Here is a 12365-nt window from a genome sequence, read left to right on the forward strand (position 1 = left end):
ACCCTACACAGAGATATCAGGAGTTAAAACTCTCATCGATACAAACACCAGCAACCACAAGATCTTGTGATGCCACTCAGTAAAGCCTCCAGAGCAGCATCCATTTGTTCTCCTGACAGAGAGCAATCTACAGAGTGTGCCGCGCAGACGCGCAGAAAGAGCGCACAGGTAACTCACAGTCGACTCGTCGATCAGTTGTCATGCTCTGCAGCGAAACATTGCCCTCGTAAACGAACCGGCAAACTAGTTTCTATTCTCTGCTTTCGTATAGACACCATCTGCATATTTGCACCCAGATTCGCAGGGGACGCTTGTTGGTGTCAATAAGTCACGACCTCGTATCCTCTTCGGTTACACACTCTGTAGAGATACATCACAATTTGGAAACCAGGAATCGATTACTGCGATTGGAAACAGCAATATAATCCCCAAAAACACACAATACAACCGGCCACCACACCTCTAAATCAATCGGCTAAAACTCATAATTTGAGATACATTGCGGTGTTTTGCACTTCAAGGCAACATTATACCATTGACCATAATAAAGATACATAATAACGATCGTTGTCTCCATGGCTACACATTTGCCACTAAAACAATTCTCATTCCCGTTAAAAACACCAATAAATTAGCAAATTAAGTATATTAAACTATTAGAAATTAAGGTTTACTCACCTATTATTGTGAATACATTTTTTTCCAGACAAGAAATGCGCAGGAAATTACGTTTTTAGACACATTTCTTGGAGAGAAATGGCTGAGCTGATCCTTGTGGGAAAGGCAGCAAACAGGGTCTTCAAATTGGCCGCCAGAGAGTCATGGGACAAATTCAACTACTATTGGTTCCTTATGCTCCTGCCTCTTTTTTAAAGTATTGCATCATAATTTGAGATGTATTGTGTGAATGCAAAAGGCAAAAAATGGGTATGTTGCCTGGAGGCAACATCATACCATAGAGGGTTAAATTAATTCTGCCACCTTATATACAGTATTTATATTTAAGGCTTTACTGATGTGCCACAATAATGTCACCAAATGTTATTGAGTTAAAATAAATATTGTGGCTTTCCAAGTTAACATTACAGTAATTGATATGACTGCGATTAAATCAGCATATACTTCTGCCAGGGGATGCCACCCCTGAAATTCTCCTGCCATCCTCTTGCCACCCCATGAATATTTGTCTAGATCCGCCCCTGCTCTGAACACCACACGATGGTGACTGTAACGCACATGACACAGGTGCGCTCCTCTGAAATGATTGTCCCCTGCAATTATTATTATCCCTCAATCGAGTTCGCTATTCAGCTCGCTAACGTTAGCTTAAACAAACGTAACATGCAACGTTAGCCTAATTTAAAATGCTCTACTACGGCGTACCTTTCATGTGGCTCGTCAGCGTAGACTCTCGCATCGTTATTTTTGCAAACTTTGCAGGAGGTTACTCGTGGGCTTGACCCTCGTCTTAGCCATGGCTTGTATTTGTCTTCTGCTAGCCAACGCTCGTCATTTACATTTTCAAGCACTTTATATCAATTTCAAGCACCATTACCAAAATTCAAGCACTTTCCCAACCTTGAAAACACCACGTCAAATTTCAAGCATTTTCAAGGATTTCAAGCACCCGTACGAACCCTGAATTTAGCATTCCATCTGAAGAAAATGTAAAAAAATAATTGGAAATCCAAAGTTCCCAGAACCGAAGGTGATGCCTTCAAATGTAGTGTTACCTGACCAACAATACCAATATATATCATTTTGTATTAATAATTGACGAATAGGGTGGGTACTAGATTATTGTTTTTCACATTCCTAGAGGATTAACTCTTCTTTTACATGAAGTACATGAAAACATTTAGACCAAGGTACCAGGTAATCCAATATGTCCTTTGTTAAAGTAAGCCCTGCAAAGTGTAAACTCAGTAAAAAGAGGCCTACTCTATAAACACCAGAAACAGGTCCGTCCAGTATTCACAGAAGGAAGAATTAAGACTGTGCCGCAATGAGACTGAAACCAAAGTCCGCCCTGTGACGCAGCAGACAGAGCTTTCATTTTATATTCAACCCACTGTGATCCTTACGTACCTCTCCTGGAGCAAATGTGTGAGCATTTGGACTCGTGGTGCTCCTCTCGAGGGGCTTCCCGCTCCCGCACATGTTTGGGAGGGGGGTCGGTCTCTCTGGGGTAGTATGGGGGTCTGGAGGAAGACCTGAAGCACAGAAACACATAAATGATGACACCAGTAATGATTTTAGCTTGTTTACATCTTGGAATTATAACGCCTAAATACACTAGATGCAATGAAATACAGTTGCATAGCATATGAGAATATTGTCTGCATAACAATACAGAATAATTCCTGTAAATTAATAATAATAATAATAAAACACTGTGGCCCATGTTAGTGGTGTTGGGTTGGGCTTGTGTAGGTTAAACTAGAATTAACTATATATTGGTAAACAAAAAAAAGCATAATTGAAGGTTAACTTTTATTTAAAAACCAGAAGAATATATATATTAAAAAAACAAATTTGATGAACTCTTGACGTAAGCAGTGGTGGAAAAAGTATTCAGGTTCTTTACTTGAGTAAAAAAAAAATCTGAAATATTTGTAATGTTTTAAAGCAAAAGGAGCAAATCTTCACATTTAAAAAGTTGGATCCGTGCAACAAAAATGTCTTAGAAAAATTGCTGCCAATACATTTTCTGTTACGCCTCACATATAATGTTGGATGGTGATACCAAATAATCATATTTTAAAAAGGTTTGATAAATATTGTGTGTTAAAATCTTAATTTATAAAGTTACTACAGATTAAATCTGTGAAATAAATATTGTGGATTAAAAAGTACAAAATTGGCTTCCAAAAAGTAGTAGAGTAGAAGTTTAAAGTAATGTAAAATGAAAATGCTGGGGTAAAGTATGCTACAAGTAGGCCTACCTCAGATAAAGTACAGTACTTAGGCTAGTTACTTTCCACCACTGGACATAGGTAGGCCTACTATAACATGTAATATTACAGGTAAAGCAGAGGGCTTTATGGTATTTAATTAAGTACATTGAACGCACCCGTCATCGTTGGAGTCCCGGTAGTTTCGATGCTCTCCGTTTCTCTCCCGGTGCTCTCCGTTTCTCTCCCGGTGCTCTCCGTTTCTCTCCCGGTGTCCCCGGTTCGAGCGCGGCGGCTGGCTCATACCTGCTGACCGAAACCGAACAATTGGACACATAAATGACCTTTGAACAATAAACACACTGTAGGCCTACAGGCTACTATAAACATGAACAATTATTCAAGAAAATGTATTTTAATGAAGAATATTTTTGTTATTTAGGCTACGTTAATTTCGACCGTTGACGTTCAGGTATAAACGTCAAAAAATGTAAGCTTTCGTTTAACCACATATCTCTAATCGTTATCAACGTGTATTTATAACTGGAACAAACAAACCAAACTCTTGTTTACGAGGACTTAAGCTAATGTCAGGCAACTGTGAAGCAGGTTTCACAGGTAAAAACATTAAAATAAAACATGGCTCCGTAGCTTCTAAAAAGCTTCGTTTTACTTGATTAGCTTATAAACGTGTATGTTATAAAGTCTTAGGTTGACCCAACTGTGAAAGATATTACTTACTGAATATATGTCGACAAAAGCACTGTAAAGTCCAACTATGACGCCATTTTTCAAATTACTCCTCGCCAGGTATACAGCTCCCCACCCTACCTGGAGGGGGAGGAGGAAGAGGAGGAAGGCGGAAGACGGAAGAGAAGCTACAGGTTCAGATGAGATTTACACAGCTAGAGATTCACAAATACGTTTTTTTTTGATGAAGGCATTACCAGCTTTTCTGAATCGGCCGCTTTGTGTGCTGTCACTCTCCCATCTGGAGCTGAAGAAGCCTCTGTTTATAGTTCTGTTTTAGGGGTGTGGGAGCGCAGCCTCTGTCTGTCGGGGAGGAATGTTGGATTTATTTTATTAGCAAAGAGATTTACATGCAGCTCCCCAAAGAGTGCTGTGTTCCCTCCATGATTAGCATACTCCCTGCTTGGAATCACACATTCCCAAGTTATATGTAGGCTGCTCACACTGTTTATTGCTCATGAACTCATATTTTCTAAGTGGCTGGCTTGCTGAAAACCCACAATGCAAGTAGTCGATAAAGCGAAAGCCACCTATACATTTGTTTTAGTCATATCAACCAAAAATGACAAACATTTACTAATTGCAGCTTCTCCAATCTGAGGATTTATGTTTTTTGTCAGTTATATTAGCTAAAGTTACAAATAAAGAAAATGTTGCTGTATAAGCAAATATAGGTATAAGTAACCTAAATTTAAAGGGGGGGAACAATTATAAGAGGGAGCATTCTATAAAACTTAAAGAAATGTAAAAAATATATAAAGCATACAACAGTAGTTAGGAAAAGTGACGTTCAAACAGCATACAGGCCAGATTAAGTAATGACACTTAATGTGGGTATGATAGTAGATATAGGCCTATGATAGTAATTAGTATACTGAAAATATAGTTTTCTGACTGTTAAATAAAATACATCCCCTTTGGCTGTGTGAAATGAATACAATTTAAAGACAAAACAAGTAATACATTAATCCATAAAGAGTTTGCAAGACAGGGGTTGTTGAAACATGATTCACATTTAGGACAGGTACATTTCTGCCTACATGTTGGAGCTCTTTTAAGCCATCAGATCCTTCAACATTCGAAATAATAATAATCCGGATCCAAGTCTGTTTAATATTTAATATTTAATATTTCCCAGTGATGACCGAAGACAACAGCTGGATGAGAAGCCCGTTCAGCATGGAAGCCTCTGGACGGCCAAATAACTTAACTGTGGCTGAGCAGGAGAGTTTAATAGAGTTGTCTTGTGATGAAACACTAAAGCCTGCTTTCAGAAAGCAGTCTTTAGTGGACTTTTGGATAAAGCAACACAGAGAATACCCCGCCCTGTCTGACAAAGCTGTGCGCTTTCTCCTTCCTTTTGCGACCACATACTGTATCTGTGCGAGAAAGGCTTCTCTTCCCTTGCTGTTATTAAAACCAAATACAGAAGCAGGCTGAATGCTGAGCCAGACCTGAGACTGAAGCTCACCTCGGTTGCCCCAGACATCAAAGGACTGTGTTCACGGAGACAGGCGCAACCTTCTCATTAGATTTAGGTGACTTGTCAATGGACACCAACATGTGGCAGAGAGAGAGTGAGAGTGTATGTATGAATGAAGTACTGTACAGTTGGTTCTGTTCTCACTTGCTGCGTGTGTGTGTGTGTGTGTGTGTGTGTGTGTGCGCGTGTGTTATCTATCTCCCAAGTGCCTCAACTCATCTGCTAATTAGTCAGGAGCAATTAGGCACGCTTAAACTAACTGCACACAGAGGAAGCNNNNTGTGTGGCCTCAAATATTTCAAAATGAAAAACAAAAAATACTACTCGGGGAATATAAAGAGAGCTGCATTGTTGCAGGACAGTTTGTCTCTGCCTGCCACAGTTTGAGGGAATCAAACTGAGCTGATACACCAAAACAGTTTGTTTATAACTGTTTATGTGTTTATTTGTGTGTATTTGTGTATAGATGTGTAAAGATGTTGCAAGTTAGAGCTTTGGCAATATATGTCACTATGGTCATGCTAATAAAGCTATTGCATTTAATTGAGTGTGTATGTATGATTGAAGTACTGTACAGTTGTCATTTGTTGTGTGAGAAATGAGAATAAGTTATTATTTTGTTCTTTATGTTCTCACATGTGGTGTGAGTGAGTGAGGGAGAGGGAGAGGGACTGCCCTTTGTACAAGTAGCTGTTGCTGACCATAAATAATGTTATTCTGAATACATTTGCCTCCGGGTCCTGCATGAACTGTACATAGACTGTATTTTAACATTGGTCATATGGTGGCACTTGGAGAGCCAACTATTTTCTCAGGTGTTACTTGGTGTAAAAAGGTTGAGAACCACTGTCCTAGACATACTAAAATAGTTTAACAACAATAATATATGAGCATTGACTAGCAAAATAGCTACACAAATTCCTCATTCTAAATGATTGTCCAAAGCAAAATTGTTTAGATTATTATTTTTGTTTATAATCCTGGTCGATTTTTTTTTTACACCATGTATCGGATTTAAAATTATTTAAAACAAAATACAATGAATTTCCACTGGGCGGCAGCAGTCAAAATCCGAGGATGTCGCGACACTGAAATACTTCCGGGTTGTGGCTCTGGTAGGTAAACAATAACTTGAGGGCAAAACCACTGACACACGGTTCTATTTTGTGGCTGAAAAACTAGAATTGTGGAACTTTTGCCAACAAATTGTTTTCTGCAAACACATTAAGCCTCCGTGCGGTCATGCTGTTCCTCCGGAGAGCGGCCCTCAGCTGCAGAGGTCTGACCGGTCTGCGCTGCATGCCTGCCGCCGGCTTCACCGCCTCCAGAACCACCGCTACATACATCCAGGGCCAGAGCCCGGAACCACGTATCAGAGAATACTTCTACTATATCGACCACCAAGGACAGGTGGGTAAACTGACACAAAACACAACCTTAAAAAAACTTGAATGCAATATGTATATTGTCCTGCTAGCATGACAGTTATGTGTGTGCTCCACTCCACAGCTGTTCCTCGATGAAACTAAAGTGAAGAACTTTGTCACCTGCTTCAAAGGTAAAAATAAACACAGCCCATAAAGAGATTGAAGCTTGGAAGTTTGCCCAAATGCATCCTTACCCTTGAACTAATCAATCTCCCCATATGGCTCCACCAAATATATTTTAATGTAAGTGTAAAACAGTCTGACAGTTTGCACATAAGGTAGATAATGTCCATGTTTGCCACAGGTAAATATCAAGTAGTTAGAATGAGTTCTTCTGCATGTTAGTTTGAGAAAAATAAGAATAGAACCAATAAAATGTGATCACTTTTGAGGAATATTCAACATGTAATCACAATTACAATTCTTTTTGTTCAGGTTTTTAATAACATCTCAATAGAACCAGTTTTCAACGTTTTTTTGTATTGTATTAATGTGAACAAATTCAATCGGAAGACTAAAACCACAATGTGTACCCTGTGTGTGGCCTCCAGCTCTACACCCATTGGTTCTTACAGAGGACCTGAATCCTTAAAACAGCTCGTAAATATTCTGTAACAAACACACAACTCCTCCCTGTAGTTTTGAGCAAAGAAATTAGAGGATCATTAGTTGGGGACTATTTTGAGCACCAGATGAATCCACATTTGATACTGTAGTGGGTATATTTGTAGCAGCAGAAAAGTGTTTGTATGATGTGGTTAAAATAAATTAGTGAGTTGGTGATGATGTTAAAGAAAGAAACATAGTGCAATGATTGGTTTAATGTTGGCCTTAATTGTTTAATGATATTTGTTAAAATAAGAGAAACTGAATATTACAAAGTTACTCAAGACTGGATCATGCAGGACCCACCTTAAAGCCTTTCTGATGTCAGGGAATGTTGAGTTTTAGTGATGCATATTCCTAAATATTTGCTAAACAAATGACTGCAAGTTTACGTGTGAAACCAGTGCTGATGCCTTCAATGTATTTCATGTAATATATGTAACCTTTTTTTTTTAGAGCAACACTCATCCCTGTTTTTTGACTTCCAGACGTAAAGTTCCTGGTGTTCTTCTTTAGTCGTCTGCGTTCAAATCAGAGTGGTCGTTACGAGGAGGACTTCCCCTTCTTGTCCCTGTGTGGCAGGGAGAGGAACTTTGTTCGCTGCGACGACCGCCCGGTGGTCTTCACCCACCTGCTGCAGAGTCCTGCGGGGGCCCCGGGAGTCCCTGGAGATCAGGAGCTGCTGTCATTCTGCGGTGGCGCGGATAAGCTGTCTGCCCCGTTCCGCCCAGAGACACTGTACATGCACCCTGTCAGCGGACGACTCTATCACCCCTGCTCAGAGCGTGATGGGAGGGTCGGCCTGGTCCGGTCTGCTCTGGCAATTGAGCTCAGCCCATTCTTTGTTTATGCATCGGAGCACAGCGAATCAGGACAGCCGACGCACTTTCTCTGGGGTGGGCAGAAGCACACATTAACCAATGAGCTCGCAGGATGCTTCCCAACTGTGGAGAAGGGCAGTGGAGAGCAGGATGAGCTGGGATAATGACCAAATGAGTCAAAGGTGTGCATTACATTTTGAAATGCTATCCAGATAAGCCGTCAGTGTCCCATACGGGCAACTGGAGACGACTACATCCTCACAGTGGGGATCACAATGTGACCGTTACTGTTTGGAGTCTGAGCTGATGTGTTTTTCAACACTACTGTATGCGGTTTGAGAGATATGGACTGATGATGCAGTGCTTTTTATTTAATTTCTTTGCTTGAGACCCTCAAACAAAGCACCCCCAATTCCCCTATAGATTCTCTCGATTAATGGGAATTATATTTATCGTTCTGGAGTGGTATAAATATTCAGTATTTCACAATTGAAAAATCAGAGGCTTGCTTATAGGTTGTGGCACCTGTCAATCATCTCAAACCTATTCATCCTCAATTTGTTATGTTGTGTTTGATAGCCATTATCCTCTTTAGAAAGATTCAAGAAAGGTAACCTCGCAAATAGAGTACAGATGATTATACATCTAACTTAAAAGAACAACAGAAAAACCCCAGATTAATGCTTATCCTACATGGATATAACATAATATATCATTTTTATAAAATACTAATACCTAATACAGTATTGGATTTAATAAATATAAAGATTGTATACAGTGTTGCGGTTGCTTAGAAATAATACAAAAAAATGTTTCAAATAGTATTTAATATTTTTGAAAAACAATAAAAACTACTGAATGAACCTTACATGTCATGTTTAATTTGAATCCTTGACAAAAAATATTTGAACAGTAAGTGCTTCTGCAGATTTTGCCAGCCGACCCTGAAAGTAACAAAAAACCTTTAATCAATTGTTTGGAATCCTAAGGTACTTGCAATACAATTGTGCTTTCCACTTTATTCTGTTGTATGCTTTAACTTTCCTACACTTTTCTAAAGCAGACAATTATTTGGAGTTTCTTGTTTTTGATACTAAAGTATAATTTATATTTGTACTTTTACATTTTTATATATTTATTTCATCATGATGAACTGTCTCTGGAAAAGGTCAAACGAATAAGAAAAGTAAATTATACACATATTAGTTATAAACCCTTCAAAATTAAGTCACATCAACATGTTGTGTAAACGCATAAGACGTGACCTGAACAGAACTTTGTTTCTTGTTTATAGGCACGTGCTTTTCGGGAAACGCTCTTTTAAGACACATTACATCATTAACTGCACACAGTCTAATTAAATAGTGTTTACGTAAAGGTGCCTGTCAAAACTGGAATGACAGCACTGTGTTGCTCTAACAACACACCCGCCTCTCCTTTCCCGCGGGCTGTTTTCTAGAGAAGGAGTCTTTGAAAAACTGCAAGTCCCAGAGATCCCCGCATCAGTGAACCTCCAGCCGGGGCTTCAATAACATGGCAGCGCCGTCCAGCAACACATGCGGGTTCACGGAGCGCTCTATCCGGGAGCGGGTCCCCCCTCTGCTCACCGACCTGTACCAGGTCACCATGGCGTACGCGTACTGGCGGACCGGGCGGCACCAGGAGCCCGCCGTGTTCGAGCTCTTCTTCAGGAACAACCCTTTCGGCGGAGGCTTCACGCTGTTCGCCGGGCTGCAAGACTGTCTGCTGTTCCTGCGCAGCTTTCGCTTCACAGACGAAGGTGAGGAAGTCAATTCGGACTTTATTATCTCCGTTAATATCATTTATTCAGCAGCGAATGACCAACTCGTTTTAATGTTGTTTCATCATCTGCATGACGTAACTTTCTTCCTAATTCTTTTCGCACTACTGCTGTGGTTGCGCAATACCGTGCGACCCCTGGGGGGGTAGGGTGTCAATGAGACATGGTGGATGTCGGTGGAGTATTTCTGTGAACTTTGACTTTTACATGATCTGAACTTTAGCATACGAAAATAATCTGTAATCTCCTGTGTGAACACACTGCATACCAAGATAGTTAATTCAAACTGCTTCTGGCTCAAAGTCAAATGCATACATACTGCTGTAGCCTAATTGATTTATTAGCAATATAAACAGTTGCATTTTATAGCTCTGATAAATAACAAGAGGAGAAAAACCACTTTGCAATTTTTATTAGTGTGAATGCTGTTCCAGGAGTTTTCCCACTATTGTTCTTCTTTTCTTTAATCTTCTTATTTCACCCAATTTTTGCCGTTGGTTAACTTCAGCCTACTTTCAGCTACAGAAACAATTCAAATAAAAAAATATTCAGCCTGTTCAGCACATGATGGGACACTTTTAATTTTTTCTAAACTTTTTACATTTAAAAAAAATATTCCAATTTTACAATGCATATCTATGGGACGGACTCTTCAATCAATCAATCAATCAATGTTTATTTATATAGCCAAATATGTTACATTTGTCTCAGTGGACTTCACAGTTTGTACAGAATATCAGTATGACAATACGACATCCTCTGTCCTAAGACCCTCACATCGTACAAGGAAACCCTTCCAGAGAAAAACCCCACAGTTTAAAGGGGAAAATGGGAGAAACTTCAGGGAGAGCAACAGAGGAGGGATCCCTCTCCCAGGACGGACAGACGTGCAATAGATGCCGTGTGTAAATCGAAGAGATAATACATTTTACAGCGTAGGTAGACCAAATGTTTGGAAATGCATGTGTCTATAATAAGCAGATGAATCCACGAGGATGTCAACAATCCTGTGGGGGCCATCAGGGAAGTAGTATGATGAGAGTCAGGCAGGACCGCAGCAACAGGATCAGCCACGACTTAGGATCATGGCGTAGATTTAGACACAAGAAAACAAATTTGGGGGAAGCTGGGTTATTCGGAACATGAGAGTACACAGGTACAGACAGACAGAAGGAAGAAGTAAGGCACCCCCCGACAGTCTGAGCCTATAGCAGCTAAACTAAAGTGTCTACGTACATTCACTCCCTTAGGATAGGTTCAGGGATAAGGGGTAGCAAGTAAGAAGTAAGGAACAGAGGTGGAGAGGCACAACGTGTCTACGTACATGCACTCCCTTAGGATAGGTTGAGAAGAAGTAGAATCAGAATACCTTTATTAGTCCCACAGGGGGGACATTTGCAAAGTAGGGAACAGAGGTGGAGAGGCACAACGTATCTACGTACATGTACTCCCTTAGGATAGGTTGAGGGAAAAGGGTAGCAAGTAAGGAACAGAGGTGGAGAGGCACACACAGGGAGAAAGGTCCCCACTGGAACCTTAATTGGAATTGGTGAGAGGTAAGGAGTAGGTCTGTGACTACGTTCCACACTCCCCGGCCGGGCTAGGCCTTCTCTGCAACCTGTTACCCGAACCTTGAGAGGTCAGAGAGGGGAAAGGTTTGGATAAAGAGAAAATAGAAAAAATAGATTACAGAAGTAGAGAGTATGAGAAGTATAGAGAGAATAGATTTAGAAGAATGATAAGTAGTAGTAATAACCTTAGTTTTAAATATAAGATCTAAGTTTTTAGGATTTAAGTGAAAGAGTAAGAACTAAAATGTATAGGTGAAGAGGCACAACGTGTCTACGTCAATGCACTCTTATTAGATTATTTTATTTTATCAACTATAAGCTTTATCAAAAAGGAAGGTCTTAAGCGCACTCTTAAAAACGGATAGGCTGTCTGCCGCAAACTGGAAGCTGATTCCACAAATGTGGAGCTTGATAAGAAAAGGCTCTGGCTCCCATTGTACTTTTAGAGACTCTAGGAACAACTAACAACCGTGCATTCTTGGAACGCAATGCCCTATTAGGACAGTAGGGTATAATGAGTTCTTTAAGGTAAGATTGCACCTGCCCATTAAGGGCTTTGTAGGCGAGAAGAAGAATTTTAAATTCTATCCTGTGTTCTATAGGGAGCCAGTGTACGGCAGCCAGAACAGGAGTAATGTGGTCCCTTTTCCTAACTTTGGTTAGTACACGAGCTGCAGCATTTTGAATCAGCTGAAGCAATTTAACTGACTTCTTGGTACACCCTGATAATAAGGAGTTACAATAATCCAGCCTAGAAGTAAAAAATGCATGGACTAGTTTCTCTGCCTCGTTTTGATATACAGTGGGGCAAAAAAGTATTTAGTCAGCCACCAATTGTGCAAGTTCTCCCACTTAAAAAGATGAGAGGCCTGTAATTTTCATCCTAGGTATACCTCAACTATGAGAGACAAAATGAGAAAAAAAAAAATCCAGAAAATCACATTGTCTGATTTTTAAAGAATTTATTTGCAAATTATGGTGGAAAATAAGTATCTGGTCAATAACAAAAGTT

At 40.0% G+C, this 12365-nt stretch overlaps 2 protein-coding genes across 3 annotated transcripts in view; both read left to right on the top strand.

The window, feature by feature from the left end:
- The first annotated feature begins 6180 nt into the window (after positions 1-6180).
- On the top strand, positions 6181-8844 carry cunh8orf82 (chromosome unknown C8orf82 homolog). 2 transcript variants are annotated; one of them, XM_010789918.1, is made up of 4 exons: positions 6181-6242; positions 6357-6537; positions 6637-6685; positions 7649-8844. In XM_010789918.1, exons 2-4 carry the CDS (start codon positions 6370-6372, stop codon positions 8143-8145), a joined length of 714 nt encoding a protein of 237 aa, XP_010788220.1. In that variant the 5' UTR covers positions 6181-6242; positions 6357-6369; the 3' UTR covers positions 8146-8844. The 2 variants fall into 2 exon arrangements, with proteins under 2 accessions (XP_010788220.1, XP_010788219.1); XM_010789917.1 differs by having other exon boundaries at positions 6218-6537.
- A 42-nt stretch (positions 8845-8886) lies between these two features.
- LOC104961598 (nicotinate phosphoribosyltransferase-like) overlaps positions 8887-12365 on the top strand; it is a 12315-nt gene continuing 8836 nt past the window's right edge. The window contains exon 1 of the mRNA XM_010789921.1: positions 8887-9910. Within this exon, the coding sequence (XP_010788223.1) occupies positions 9515-9910 (396 nt within the window). The 5' untranslated portion in view covers positions 8887-9514. The remainder of the gene's footprint in view (positions 9911-12365) is intronic.

This window comes from Notothenia coriiceps, unplaced genomic scaffold, assembly GCF_000735185.1.
Source record: "Notothenia coriiceps isolate Sejong01 unplaced genomic scaffold, NC01 NC01_scaffold00033459, whole genome shotgun sequence".
NCBI classification, from domain to species: Eukaryota; Metazoa; Chordata; class Actinopteri; order Perciformes; family Nototheniidae; genus Notothenia; species Notothenia coriiceps.